Source organism: Salmo salar, chromosome ssa05 (genome assembly GCF_905237065.1).
Source record: "Salmo salar chromosome ssa05, Ssal_v3.1, whole genome shotgun sequence".
Classification (NCBI taxonomy): domain Eukaryota; kingdom Metazoa; phylum Chordata; class Actinopteri; order Salmoniformes; family Salmonidae; genus Salmo; species Salmo salar.
The window spans coordinates 63502911-63518491 of record NC_059446.1 but is presented as its reverse complement, the minus strand read 5'-3'; the positions used below and the strand labels follow the sequence as shown (position 1 = coordinate 63518491).

The 15581-nt window shown below is 46.9% G+C and overlaps 1 protein-coding gene across 3 annotated transcripts; it reads left to right on the top strand.

Annotated features, from left to right (window-relative positions):
* Positions 1 to 104: 104 nt before the first annotated feature.
* mdc1 (mediator of DNA damage checkpoint 1) lies at positions 105 to 15319 on the top strand. Of its 3 annotated transcripts, XM_045718548.1 has the most exons (11): positions 105 to 179; positions 785 to 926; positions 1407 to 2054; positions 2217 to 2295; positions 2468 to 3885; positions 4243 to 5645; positions 5703 to 7646; positions 8444 to 8605; positions 9677 to 9859; positions 10130 to 10255; positions 13887 to 15319. In XM_045718548.1, the coding sequence occupies exons 2-11, from the start codon at positions 797 to 799 to the stop codon at positions 14208 to 14210; spliced, it is 6417 nt and encodes a 2138-aa protein (XP_045574504.1). In that variant the 5' UTR covers positions 105 to 179; positions 785 to 796; the 3' UTR covers positions 14211 to 15319. The 3 variants fall into 3 exon arrangements, with proteins under 3 accessions (XP_045574504.1, XP_014056473.2, XP_014056474.2); XM_014200998.2 differs by having other exon boundaries at positions 4243 to 7646; XM_014200999.2 differs by lacking the exon at positions 105 to 179 and adding an exon at positions 334 to 593 and having other exon boundaries at positions 4243 to 7646.
* The last annotated feature ends 262 nt before the right edge of the window (positions 15320 to 15581 follow it).

The window sequence follows — 15581 nt, the reverse complement described above, 5'->3', positions numbered from 1 at the left end:
TCATACCGTTCATGTCCAATCAAGTCCTTAATAATAATGATCGAGGTTCTTTTACCCAATCATCACAAACCAGAGCATAGCTGACAGCCGTTTCGATCAATAATATTATGGACCCACCCACCGAAGGCGGGCAGATATTCTACCGGACATTGTTTTTCATCGTTCGAAAGGCATGCACGGTAAGTGCTGTTTTAAAGAAAAAGTGAATATCCATAAACGATGTGTTCTATTAACAGTTGCACACATGATTGAGACATTGCGCGAGTATTTTTAATAAACTGGCATCTGATGATTGCTTTAGCAATTACCTTTGCTGTCCTGTATTTTGTACAGACATATCCCAGACTCCAGTCCAGAGACATGACATGAACTGGACTGTGGACTAGATTGCTAACTAGCTAAAGTTAGACCATGAACGTGCCATGGAATGATCGAATTTGTAACTAACTGTAACGTATCGAGCTGTATTCAGAACGTTAATCCATGACCACGATTACCATTTTTTTATGTTACTGATCAAATTGCTTTATCCACTAACGTTAGGAAGTTATCTGCCCACCTAGCTGGTTTGAACGTGAAACGTGTTCTTTATGGTAATTGGTGGCCTTGTTTACTGAACAAGTGATTGATAGTCACATTTAGAAACATTCTGCTAACTTAGCTAGTTAGCTTGCTAGCTAACTATATTCTAGCTAGCTAGCCAGTGCATCCTGATAAAACAATTTAGCTGACAAACTAATTACTGTTTTACTGCCATGTTTTCTGTCCCTTTGGCTGATTTTAGATTGAAGTGTGAATGGAGGCAACACAGCTGATCGATGACTCAGTATTGGAAGAGTCAGAGGAGGAGGAGGATGATGGAGAGAAGCGAGGAGAGCCACTGGCCAAACTCAGGGTGTTAAAAAATAAACACATCACAGAGACTGGTGAGTAGAGCCCAGTTATGTCCACATCCTTTCTATAATCTTTTAACCTTTACAAATATGCCTAGACTTGTACAATACCTTGCATTGCTGGCATTTTGTAGCATGCATTGCTTTCCCTCTTACTTTGTTTCATCAACACAATATTTGAGATATTCAACAGGTAGTCTAGTGGTTAGAGCGTTGGGCCAGTAACTGAAAGGTTGCTAGATCGAATCCCCGAGCTGACAAGGTAGAAATCTATCGTTCTGCCTCTGAACAAGGCAGTTTAACCCACTGTTCCTAGGCTGTCATTGTAAAGAAGAATGTGTTCTTAACTGACTTGCCTAGTTAAATAAAGGTTAAATAAATAAATAAATAAATAAATATATGCAAACTTGTTTGTCAAAGTATTTCATGAAATAATTATGTCAGCTTATGACATGTTTATATTTGTTGCTAAAAGCAGTATTTTATTTATACCCCTCCCTCCCTCCCTCTCAGAGTTGCCTCTCTACCAGGGAGAAAATGTGTTGGGTCGAAACCCAGACTCCTGCTCCCTGCCCCTCGGGGCCCGCTCCGTATCCAAGCAACACACCATCATCTCCATCTCAGTGTTTCGCGGCAACCGTCGTCACGGCAATGTTGCCGCCATGGAGACAGAGGCTTTAGTGTGGGACCTGGGCAGCATGAACGGGACAAGGAAGGGCCGGGCCAAACTGACCCCTCACGTCCGCTACGCTCTGACCGAGGGAGAGTGTGTGGTAATAGCTGACATCCCCTGCCAGTATGTCTCTGTGGACCAGAGGGGGGGACAGGGGCACATGCAGAACCCGACGAACGCACACTCTGGAAGGGGAAGGAGGTCACGGCTAGACAGGAAGGCCCAGCTCAGAGGAAGCCCTAGCGGCCAAGGTCTGGGACGAGAGACTGGCACACCGAAGACTGAGAGACCGACTGAGGGTAGAGGAGTCAATGGAGAGATGGGGGCACCATTGTCGACTGAGCTGGGTGGAAAGGGTAAAACTCCGGCCATACCCCTGTCGTTTGAACAAACCCCCACACAGCCTGAGAGGACACTGGTGCCTGAATCTGAGTCTGACTCCGATGGAGAGCGAGAGGGACGGAGAGACAAACGGGGAAAGTACTTTGGTAAAATGATGTTTATTATTTCACTTGCTGTAACACATGGTGCTCTCATCTAGCTTTGTTGCAGTGTTTTGTAAATATGTATTTCTCTCCTTTCTCTCTCTCTCTCTCTCTCTCTCTCTCTACCCCTCTCTCTCTTTCGTTCCCTCTCTTTTTCTCTGTTAGTCTCTGATTCTGACTCCCACATGTCCAGTCCCACCTGTTCTACATTCCTCAGTCCTACAAACAAAGTCATTCCAGAGAGGTAAAGTTCCCATCCATCCATCCATCCATTTCCACTTCAGTAACCTGATATCATCACTGAAAACTTAAATATTGGATTATATTTTAAACTATAAATATATATATTAGAATACAGTGGGTGTTTGTATTCCGTTGTATTCAAAGTGAGTCACCTTTCCTTGTATGTCTAACAGTGAGGACGAGAGCCCCATCACTCCCTCCCCCTCCGCTAAAAACAGACCCAAGAAAATAGTGAGCTTCAGTGAGGAGGAGAGCGACATGGATGGACCGAGACAGCAGCCCAGGAGAAGAAGAGCCCAAGTGATAGTGGACAACAGCGAAGAAGAGGAGGAGGAGGGGAAGGAAGGGAAAGAGGCTCTAGGAGAGAAGGAAACTGGGAAAAGGACAAGAGGAAAGGAGGATGTGTCAGTGGTGAACCAGGTCCGTCAAGCTGAGAGAGATGGACCAATGGTGTCTACAGAGGACAAGTTTAACATGGACAGTGACACAGACGTAGAGGGAGAGGAGGAGATGGGGCTGTCTGCACCTGTAAACGCTGTTAAACCACCAGCCGTAACAGAACCTCCTACTACAGACTCTGACCCAGGCCAGATCCACATGGACAGTGATACTGATGTGGAGGAAGGGGATGACTCTAAATTAATGTTAACTGCTGCCGATGTGGAGAGGAAACCAGTAGATTCTGTCCCAGTGGTGCAGCCAACAGAGATCCACCTGGACAGTGATACAGATGTGGATGATGATGATGATGTTGTTGTTGTGTCAGACAGTGCTACCAATGTTACCTCCTTCGTATCCGATCCGGCCGAGAAACCAGACGATTCTGCCCCTGCGGTGCCGCCCGTAGAATTCCACCTAGACACTGACACAGATGTGGAAGAGGAGGACACAGACACACGTTCCAAAACAGTTCCAGAATCAGATTGTGGTGGGATCAGAACAGGGATTGCTGGTCACCAGGAGATCCTTTTGGACAGTGATACTGATGAAGAAGACAACCCTTTTGCCCCTCCGGCCAGCAGCAGAACAGCGGAGCTCCTTATTCCACCCACCAGTGTAGGACCTGCAGCTGCTGCTCCTCTGGAGATCATGTCTGACAGCGACACAGACTTAGAGGAAGACGCCACACAGACCAGGAACCTTCCTCCTCCTAATGTCGCCACGGTAACGGAGGACGCGGTGTTAGCGTCGCGACAGGCCGTGCTTCCATCACCCACAACAACGACAACCGGTGCTGTTGCCAAGACAACCGCTCTCAGGTCTCAGGACTCTGATGCTGACACAGATGCTGAGGATGAGCGGTTGGAGCCCAAACCCCCCCGGTGTCGGCCCCCAGCAGGGATGGTCCCGGAGTCGGACCTCAGTGAGCCCAGTGACTTCAGGATGGACAGTGATACGGAGGAGGATGGACCAAGGGAGGCAGGCCAGGGACAGACTGGAGGTCGGATCAGAGAGGGGGCAGCTGGCCCTGGGCTGCTCCCCCTGGGTGGTTCCCCTGGCCCTCATCAGAAGTGCTCCACCCCTTTGGCATCGTCAGTACAGGAGGAGATTGAGACTCAGGCCTTCTTCAGTCCCTCTGACCCATTCAGACGTAAGTCATGGATTGTATGGTTTGCATCTTAAATCACACCCTGATTCCTATGTAATGTACTGCTTTTGACCAGGGTCCATCGAGCTTTGGTCAAAGGAAATTGACTGTACGTTTGTTTATGTGTAACTCTGTGTTGTTTTTGTCGCACTGCTTTGCTTTATCTTGGCCAGGTCGCAGTTGAAAATGAGAACTTGTTCTCAACTGGCCTACCTGGTCAAATAAAGGTGAAATAAAAAATATATAGGGAATAGGGTGCCATTTGGGACACAGACATGGACTTTGACAAGAGAGTATAGATTTCCAGTGGAAAATCTGCCGTGTTCATTTGGAACATGTCTCTCTATCTTTCCTCCTCAGACCCAGCTCTCCCTCCTGTGCTGAGGCCTACAGCAGCATTGTCCTGCTCTGCATCAGACAGCCAGGAGGACGATGACATTGTGGTGGCCGAGACCCAGTCATATGTGTTGGAGGCCCAGAACCAGGACCATCAGAGCAACCTTCCATTGGAACCCACCCTGGATGCCACGCAGCCCTACAGTCTGGAGCCTTCCTTGGGGGAGGACCGGGAGGAGCAGCCCAGCCGAGGCTCCTTCCAGCTGGGTCTGTCAGACAGCAGCCACCTCCAGACCAGGGACCAGGCCTCAGAGAGCACCCAGGCATTCAGCTTCCCAGGTGGGGATTCTGACCTGGAGGCCACCCAGACCTATGGATCTGGAGGGGGGAGCAAGGAGCCTGGCCTGGGCCAGAGGTCTGCGGTGTTCGGGAGGAACAGGCAGGTGGACTTTGTCCTGGAGGCAACACAGGCTTATGCTGCCCAGCCTCGCAGTGACACAGAGGAGGAAGATGAAGAGGAGACACAGCCCTTGGAATTCCCCACCCCGTCTAATGTTGCTACGACTGAAACCCTGCCCATGTCTGCCTATGAGGAAGAGGACGGTGAGGAGGAGGAAGATTTGGTTGGGGCCAAGCCCCTGACCCCAGTAAGGAGAGGGAGATCTGGAGGAGCGAGGGAGAGAGAGGAAGAGGAGCATGAGACCCAGACTGGTGAGGTGCTGACCAACCAATACCTCTCCACAGCTCAAACTCTGGACATGCTCCAGGAGAGTGATGATGAGGAAGAAGCCAAACCAGACTCGCCTAGAAGAAGACGGTCCCAAAAACAGACAGTAGACGAGGAAGAGACACAGACTGTTGGCGCCTACCTCTCCACTGCTGAAACCCAGCCCATGTTTACTGCTGCTGAGGATGATGATGATGAGGAGGAGGAAGAACTCAACCCTCCATCACCCGGAAGGAGGGGAAGTTCCCGGAGAGGGAGAGTAGAAGAGGAGGAGACACAACCTAGTGAGTTCCTCACCAGCTCCCACATCTCCACCGCTGAAACTCAGCCTATGGGTACTTGTGACACTGAGGAAGAGAAGGAGGAAGACACCAAAGCTAAAGGACGGGCTCAGAGAAGGCGAGGGAAAGAGTCGGAGGCTGGGACAAGCGGTGTCAGCAGTAGAGGTAGAAGAGGAGCTAGAGGAGGAGATGAGAGCTCTGAGCCTCTGAAAACGCAGATGAAGGGGAAGGCTGTGAACACCGCGAGAGGCGGAGGGAGGAGAGGGAAGGTGTTGCCTGAGGAGGAAGAGAGTGAGAAAGAGGCGGAGGTGGTTGGGCAAGGGAGGAGGGGAAGAGGAAGAAAGAGTGTGAAACAACAGAAAGAGGGAGAAAAAGACAGACTTGAGAAGGAACGGAGAGAGAAGGAACGGAGAGAGAAGGAACGGAGAGAGGAGGAAGAGGGAATGGAGAAGGAAAGACAAGAACAGGCTGAGAAGGAACGGAGAGTGGAGGACGAGGGAATAGAGAAGGAAAGACAAGAACAGGCTGAGAAGGAACAGTTGCAGAAGGAAAAAGTGGAATCAGGAAGGGTTATGAAGGAACAACAGGACAGAGAGAGGATGGAGCAGGAACTTAAAGAACAAGATGAGAGATTAGAGAGGGAGAGGGTGGAAAGAGAAGAAACAGAAAGGATGGAGAGAGAGCGGCTTGAGAGGGAAAGGAAGGAACGAGAAGAGCAAGAAGGACTGGAGTGCGAGAGGGCAAAAAGAGAAAAGGAGAGATTACAGAAAGAAAAAGAAAGAATAGAGAGGGAGAGGAAAGAAAGAGAAGACGGGAAAAGACTGGAGAGGGAGGAAAAAGAGAAGCAAGAAAAATTGGAGCGAGAAAGCAGGCAAAGGGAAGCGCTAGAGCGATTGGAGAGAGAGAGGGTGGAGAAAGAGAGAATAGAGGGAGAACAAGCCGAAAAGGAAAGACTGGAGAAAGAGCGTAGAGAGATATTGGAGAAAGAAAAAATGGAAAGAGAAGAGAAGAAAAAACAGGAGCGAGAACGACTGAAGAAGAACAACGAAGAGAAGGAACGATTAGACAGGCAAATGAAGGAAAGAGACCTGAAAGAAAAACAGGAGAGGGAGAAGAAGGAAAGAGGAAAGAGGGAAGCCGAGGAGAAAGAAAAGGAGATTAAAGAACGACAAGCGAAGGAACAAGGAGAAAAACAAGCAAAGAAAGATGACGAAAATGAGCCAAAAACATCCACGAGAGGTCGCAGAGCCACCTCCAGGAGAACCGTCACGGTTCCACCCACAACGGAACCACAACCTGAACTTGATATTCTGTCCAGCAAACCAGAACCAGTCCCAGCTAGTATAACTAGGTCTCGCTCCAACTCTTCCAACTCTGTCAGCTCTGAGAGATCCAGCATAGGCACTCAGGGGAGCAGAGGGAGAGGGGGGAGGAAGACCACCAGCACCACAGAGCCAGCCCCTGGTCCAGACAACCCCACCCGCAACAGCACCAGGAGAAGGACGATGGTCGGGACGGTTGTGGCTCCCCCTGCTGCTGTGGAGGTCACAGTGCAGGACATTCTCTCCAGCGAACAGTTTGTTGCCAGGAGAACCCGCTCTCGCTCCAGCTCCACCAACTCCCACAGCTCCACCAACTCAGAGGTCTCCACCTGTATCGTGGCTAGCGTGAGCTCTCAGAGCAAAGGGAGGGGAGGAGGGAGAAGGAGGAAAACTGGGACAGAGTCTCTCTCCCCCAGTAACAGGCAGAGTGAGCAGCCTCCAGCCCCCAAGCCCACAGCCAGAGGCAGGAGAAGCCAGAAAGTAGAGGATTATGGTCCACACCCTGAGATGAATGAGAAGGCTGATTCTCAGGAGGCTGGTGGTACCACTAGAGGGCAGAAGAAAACAGCCAAAACCATTGAGCCAGACCCTGTAGTAGCAGATGAAGAAACCACTCCAGCCCAGGTAACAGAGGACTCCCCCGCTCCTAGAGGGAATGGAAGAGGCCGGGGCCGAGGCGGACAGAAAGACAACACACCTGAATCCACTCCTACAATAGCAGGAGGGGACACTCCAAGTGAAGAGGGACTGGAGTCTAAAACAGGTGGGAGAGGGAAAGGGAGGAAGAGGGGGCTGGAAGAGGAGGAGGAGAGCAGGGGGTTCAAGGTTCCCCGGGGGAAAGCTAAGGTTCAGAGGGGAGGGAGATGCAGGACAGCAGAGGAGGAAGGAGAGGAAGAGGAGAATCCTACATCCACTCCAGCAAAGAGGGGAAGAGCCTCCACTGCCCAGGTGAAGAAGATAGCAGAGGAGGAGAAGAGTATGGAGGGACAGAGTGAGAAGATGGAAGAGGCTGGTACTGTGCAGAGGAAAGTCCGAGGCAGGCAGTCGACGGTTCAGATAAAGAAAAAAGAGGACGCTGTTTTGGCCTCTAATTCTGTGGTAATGTTCTCTCTCTCTCTCCATCTGCTCCCTTCTGATAGACAAGCCTTTGAAAAGCTATGCACTCAATTTCTGTCCACACCCAGCTCCACTCTCTTCGTACACTGACTCAGTCTTTTCCCACTAGAGTAATGGATTTCAATTAACGTCATTCAGTGACTCCCAAGGCATCTATCTCTCTTTCTCTCGCTCTCTCTCTCTCTCTCCCTCAGCCATGGGAGTACACTGACATCTCTCTCTCCCTCAGCCATGGGAGTACACTGACATCTCTCGGTCCATTAGGAGTACACTGACATCTCTCGGTCCATTAGGAGTACACTGACATCTCTCGGTTCATTAGGAGTACACTGACATCTCTCGGTCCATTAGGAGTACACTGACATCTCTCGGTCCATTAGGAGTACACTGACATCTCTCGGTCCATTAGGAGTACACTGACATCTCTCGGTCCATTAGGAGTACACTGACACCTCTCGGTCCATTAGGAGTACACTGACATCTCTCGGTCCATTAGGAGTACACTGACATCTCTCGGTCCATTAGGAGTACACTGACATCTCTCGGTCCATTAGGAGTACACTGACATCTCTCGGTCCATTAGGAGTACACTGACATCTTTGTATAACAGCCCTAGTAATGAATGAAGTGGTTCAATGTGCATAACTGTCAGTTTGTATACACCCTGTATTACTGACTAATGACTCTCTTTCTTCCTCTCTTCCCCCTCTCTTTCTTCTCCTCCTGCTCACTCTCTTCCTCCTCTCTCTTCTTCCACCCACTACCCCTCTCTGCTGCAGGTGCCCCAGACCCCTACAGGTAAGGGCAGAGGTAAGCGTAGGGCCTCTGTGGAATCATCACCGCTGGCTAAGACCCCTCGCTCCTCCTCTGTCTCTGCCCTGTCCTCCCTCTCCTCCCCTGGGACACTGGGCCCAGCTAGGGCTGCCACGCAGTCCTACAAGGTAAGCTAATGGACATGTGTGTGTGTGTTTAGTGTGTGTGTTTAGTGTGTGTGTTTAGTGTCTGTCTGTGTGTTTAGTGTCTGTGTGTGTGTTTAGTGTCTGTGTGTGTGTGTTTAGTGTCTGTGTGTGTGTTTAGTGTCTGTGTGTGTGTGTGTGTTTAGTGTCTGTGTGTGTGTTTAGTGTCTGTGTGTGTGTTTAGTGTCTGTGTGTGTGTTTAGTGTCTGTGTTTAGTGTCTGTGTGTGTGTGTGTTTAGTGTCTGTGTGTGTGTGTGTTTAGTGTCTGTGTGTGTGTGTGTTTAGTGTCTGTGTGTGTGTGTGTGTGTTTAGTGTGTGTGTGTGTTTAGTGTCTGTGTGTGTGTGTGTGTTTAGTGTCTGTGTGTGTGTTTAGTGTGTGTGTTTAGTGTCTGTGTGTGTGTGTGTGTGTGTTTAGTGTCTGTGTGTGTGTTTAGTGTCTGTGTGTGTGTGTTTAGTGTCTGTGTGTGTGTTTAGTGTCTGTGTTTAGTGTCTGTGTGTGTGTTTAGTGTCTGTGTGTGTGTTTAGTGTCTGTGTGTGTGTTTAGTGTCTGTGTTTAGTGTCTGTGTGTGTGTTTAGTGTCTGTGTGTGTGTGTGTGTTTAGTGTCTGTGTTTAGTGTCTGTGTGTGTGTTTAGTGTCTGTGTGTGTGTGTGTGTGTGTGTTTAGTGTCTGTGTTTAGTGTCTGTGTGTGTGTGTTTAGTGTCTGTGTGTGTGTGTGTTTAGTGTCTGTGTGTGTGTTTAGTGTCTGTGTTTAGTGTCTGTGTGTGTGTTTAGTGTCTGTGTGTGTGTTTAGTGTCTGTGTGTGTGTTTAGTGTCTGTGTGTGTGTTTAGTGTCTGTGTTTAGTGTCTGTGTGTGTGTTTAGTGTCTGTGTGTGTGTTTAGTGTCTGTGTGTGTGTTTAGTGTCTGTGTGTGTGTTTAGTGTCTGTGTTAGAGCATTAAGTCTCTCTGATGCACAGTTGTGTATGTGGGTTTTGAAAGCCCTCCCTTCCTCTGCCTCTTACTCTCCATCCCTCTCTCCCTCCTTCTGTCCTTCTCTCTTTGACCCCCCTCCTCTCAGGTGTTGTTTACAGGAGTGGTGGATGAGGAGGGGGGGAAGGTGGTGTCTCATCTGGGGGGCAGCCTGGCGAAGGGCGTGGCTGACATGACCCACTTGGTGACTGACAGGGTCCGACGCACCGTCAAGTTCCTGTGTGCTGTGGCCCGCGGCGTGCCTGTCGTCACCACCGATTGGCTGGATAAGGTTAGTCCCCACCCCCCCACCAGGAAGTGAAGATGGATGACCTGAAGATTGTAAAAATAGAATGCACATCACTGTTATGTGTAATGGGGTGGTTGGAGTTCTTTCTGGAAGTGCTTTTGTACAATTGGGGACAATTTTGTACAAGAACTTCTGAGACATTTTTCTCTTAGTATAATGACTATCTGATCATGGTTGGAGTCCGAGCCTCGTTTTAACCTCAAACCCTTCCCCTCTTTCTCTGCACTCTCTCTTTCTCCCCCCCCCCCCCAGTGTGGTAAGGTGGGTCGTTACCTACCTACTGACAGGTACCTGGTGAAGGACAGAGAGCAGGAGAACAAGTTCAGCTTCTGTCTGGAGGAATCACTGAGGACCGCCAGCACCCAACCTCTACTACAGGTACACACACACTCTCCTCCTCTCCTCCATCCATCTGTCCAATTCATCCCTTTATGTGTGTGTGTGTGTGTGTGTGTGTGTGTGTGTGTGTGTGTGTGTGTGTGTGTGTGTGTGTGTGTGTGTGTGTGTGTGTGTGTGTGTGTGTGTGTGCTCCCCGCTGTGCTTGTATCTTTGTATCGCCCATCCATGTTTATTCAAATAGGCAACACACACATGCGCACACACCCCCCTAGGAGAGTGCAGGCGCTAGGCAAATAATGACTCACAGGAACCCAGGAATTGTTCTGCATACATACATTCTCCTGAATCATTTAGATGGGTTTGTCACTGTGTGAACAATCCACACTCCCCAATGGCCTCTTTTTATCTACGACTACACACCATTGAAAACACAAGACACACTAAAGCCATGTCCTGAGAATATGGGTTTCTGTATAATCAAATGTTATTTGTCACATGCTTCCTAAACAACAGGTGTGGACTACTGAAATGCTTACTTACGGGCCCTTCCCAACAAAGCAGAGGGAAAGAAAATAGTTAAACATGTAATAATAAAAGTAATAATATATACACAATGAGTAATAATAACTTGGCTGTACAAGGACTACCAGTACCAGTTGATGTGCAGGGGTACGAGGTAAGAGGTAGATATATACATAATGAGTAATAATAACTTGGCTGTACAAGGACTACCAGTACCAGTTGATGTGCAGGGGTACGAGGTAAGAGGTAGATATATACATAATGAGTAATAATAACTTGGCTGTACAAGGACTACCAGTACCAGTTAATGTGCAGGGGTACGAGGTAAGAGGTAGATATATACATAATGAGTAATAATAACTTGGCTGTACAAGGACTACCAGTACCAGTTAATGTGCAGGGGGTACGAGGTAAGAGGTAGATATATACACAATGAGTAATAATAACCTGGCTGTACAAGGACTACCAGTACCAGTTAATGTGCAGGGGGTACGAGGTAATTGAGGTAGATATATACATAATGAGTAATAATAACCTGGCTGTACAAGGACTACCAGTACCAGTTAATGTGCAGGGGTACGAGGTAAGAGGTAGATATATACATAATGAGTAATAATAACTTGGCTGTACAAGGACTACCAGTACCAGTTAATGTGCAGGGGTACGAGGTAATGAGGTAGATATATACATAATGAGTAATAATAACCTGGCTGTACAAGGACTACCAGTACCAGTTAATGTGCAGGGGTACGAGAAGAGGTAGATATATACATAATGAGTAATAATAACCTGGCTGTACAAGGACTACCAGTACCAGTTAATGTGCAGGGGACGAGGTAAGAGGTAGATATATACATAATGAGTAATAATAACTTGGCTGTACAAGGACTACCAGTACCAGTTGATGTGCAGGGGTACGAGGTAAGAGGTAGATATATACATAATGAGTAATAATAACCTGGCTGTACAAGGACTACCAGTACCAGTTGATGTGCAGGGGTACGAGGTAAGAGGTAGATATATACATAATGAGTAATAATAACTTGGCTGTACAAGGACTACCAGTACCAGTTGATGTGCAGGGGTACGAGGTAATTGAGGTAGATATATACATAATGAGTAATAATAACCTGGCTGTACAAGGACTACCAGTACCAGTTAATGTGCAGGGGTACGAGGTAAGAGGTAGATATATACATAATGAGTAATAATAACCTGGCTGTACAAGGACTACCAGTACCAGTTGATGTGCAGGGGTACGAGGTAAGAGGTAGATATATACATAATGAGTAATAATAACCTGGCTGTACAAGGACTACCAGTACCAGTTAATGTGCAGGGGTACGAGGTAAGAGGTAGATATATACATAATGAGTAATAATAACCTGGCTGTACAAGGACTACCAGTACCAGTTGATGTGCAGGGGTACGAGGTAAGAGGTAGATATATACATAATGAGTAATAATAACTTGGCTGTACAAGGACTACCAGTACCAGTTGATGTGCAGGGGTACGAGGTAAGAGGTAGATATATACATAATGAGTAATAATAACCTGGCTGTACAAGGACTACCAGTACCAGTTGATGTGCAGGGGTACGAGGTAATTGAGGTAGATATATACATAATGAGTAATAATAACCTGGCTGTACAAGGACTACCAGTACCAGTTGATGTGCAGGGGTACGAGGTAAGAGGTAGATATATACATAATGAGTAATAATAACTTGGCTGTACAAGGACTACCAGTACCAGTTAATGTGCAGGGGTACGAGGTAAGAGGTAGATATATACATAATGAGTAATAATAACTTGGCTGTACAAGGACTACCAGTACCAGTTGATGTGCAGGGGTACGAGGTAATTGAGGTAGATATATACATAATGAGTAATAATAACCTGGCTGTACAAGGACTACCAGTACCAGTTGATGTGCAGGGGTACGAGGTAAGAGGTAGATATATACATAATGAGTAATAATAACCTGGCTGTACAAGGACTACCAGTACCAGTTGATGTGCAGGGGTACGAGGTAAGAGGTAGATATATACATAATGAGTAATAATAACCTGGCTGTACAAGGACTACCAGTACCAGTTGATGTGCAGGGGTACGAGGTAATTGAGGTAGATATATACATAATGAGTAATAATAACCTGGCTGTACAAGGACTACCAGTACCAGTTAATGTGCAGGGGTACGAGGTAATTGAGGTAGATATATACATAATGAGTAATAATAACTTGGCTGTACAAGGACTACCAGTACCAGTTGATGTGCAGGGGTACGAGGTAAGAGGTAGATATATACATAATGAGTAATAATAACTTGGCTGTACAAGGACTACCAGTACCAGTTGATGTGCAGGGGTACGAGGTAAGAGGTAGATATATACATAATGAGTAATAATAACTTGGCTGTACAAGGACTACCAGTACCAGTTGATGTGCAGGGGTACGAGGTAAGAGGTAGATATATACATAATGAGTAATAATAACCTGGCTGTACAAGGACTACCAGTACCAGTTAATGTGCAGGGGTACGAGGTAAGAGGTAGATATATACATAATGAGTAATAATAACTTGGCTGTACAAGGACTACCAGTACCAGTTAATGTGCAGGGGTACGAGGTAATTGAGGTAGATATATACATAATGAGTAATAATAACCTGGCTGTACAAGGACTACCAGTACCAGTTGATGTGCAGGGGTACGAGGTAATTGAGGTAGATATATACATACAGTGCATTCAGAAAGTATTCAGTCCGTGACTTATTCCTCATTTTGGTATGTTAAAGCCTTATTCTAAAATCTATTTTTTTTTATGATCATTTCAGTCTATAAACAATACCCCATAATGACAAAACAGGTTTTTAGACATTTTTGCAAATGTATTAAAAATAAAAAACAGACCTTATCACAGGCAAGCTGCATTCACTGTTAATGTTGTGGTTGTGTTTAATGGGCAGCTCTTCCATGAACTCAGTTCTGACTGAGCAGCAAGCAGGCTTTTATCTATTATCTTATTCTTTCCTTTTTACTTCCTGTTTATAAAACTGGCTTCTTCGCCTTAGTGAACGCACTGATTTGTAAATTTAAAGGGGGAAAATGAAACTCAAAATAAGAGCATGCCCTCTCCTCTCTCAGGGTTATGAGGTCCATGTGACCAGGTCAGTGTTGCCAGAGCCAGCCCAGATGAAGGACATCATCGTCTGTAGCGGAGCTCGCTTCCTCTCCACGATGCCCTCCACTCAGAAGGCCCAGGCCCGGACCCTAGTGATATCGTGTGGGGAGGACTGGGCTCTCTGTGCTCCTGCTCTCTCTGCTTCTCTCCCCGTCCTCAGTGCTGAGTTCCTGCTAACTGGTATATTACAGCAGAGAGTGGACCTGGTAACCCATGTCCTCTCAGCCCCCAAACCCAGGGCCCAGCCAGGAGCCAAAGGCCAGACCAGGGGCAGGAAGAGAATGTAACAGAAAGACCAAACTCACCTGGGTGGTATTCATTAGTGCATACTGTAGCAAAACATTATGCAACAGAAAACAAACACTAGTGTTTCTTATTGGACAAGTTCAGGTAATCCCTCCCTGTTTTAGTCTGTTTTCTACTGTTAGGTGAATATGACCCTGTCTACAGGGCCAGGGAGAAGGCATTACAGTTCCAGAGAAGACCACAGACAGATGACACCCACGTGTGTGTGTGTGTGTGTGTGTGTGTGTGTGTGTGTGTGTGTGTGTGTGTGTGTGTGTGTGTGTGTGTGTGTGTGTGTGTGTGTGTGTGTGTGTGTGTGTGTGTGTGTGTGTGATGGCATAGCATGCAGCACCCACCTCCACCTGTATAGAGAGCAGTAGCAGGTCCAGGCCACAGAGGAGTGGTAAGTACAGTACTACTCCCCTGGAGGGGCATGAGACCATTAGACACCTGAGAGAGGGGAGAATGAGGATTTGGCTGTACAAGAGACAGTGGCAGCATCCCAAATGGAACCCTATTGCTTACTTTTGACAAGAGCCCTGCACTATATAGGGAATAGAGTGCTATTTGGGACGCAGACGTAAAAGGCTAGTGAGAGGAGACATCCACCTGTATGACCAGCTAAACTAGATAGTTGAGAATGTATTCACTCAGATAAGAAGACAAACAAACCCAAGAGATGGAAATGTATTCCTATGTTTATGAGGGTAGAGAGAAAATACATGCAGAGAAATGCTCTGAATAGATTTGTGTTCATAAAAGAGATAAATATCTGTTAACATAGAGAGAGTAATAGATAAGATCATTTACTGCCTATCCCAGTCTCTTCCTCTTTTCCTGTCTCTTCCCTCCCTCTCCTGATCCTTTATCTATACTGATTAATAGCCACCCTCTCGCCTTTGTATAAAGATAACAAATATATATATATAGTGCCTATTTTAGGAGGATAATGTTGAATATACCAGATATGTCTTCACTAGCTGTGATTGCTGAAGGGACATGTCTTAAAGAAAGGACTGATTGTTTTAATGCTGCTCGTCCTTCTACATCTTTGTATGTCGAGGAGTTAAATGTGTCTTTATTTACCGACCAATAAACCTTTTGTACTGAACCTCTGAGTGATTTGTTGAATTGTGTTTGTATTTTTGGGGGGGTGGGAATTTCTTATGCAGTATGTTTAGATGTTTTATATTTTGGCTACCTGCCATTTCATTAAGTGTTTTTAGGCCAATTAATGGCAGTCAACGGACGAATGTTTACTGTGTTCTGTCACTTTATTTAGACATCGTCTGGGCTTAGGGATGTTTTAATACATAATAGATATACTCGATTGAGGTTGAACTAAATCCCTCGACACAGCCTTCACTTCTACC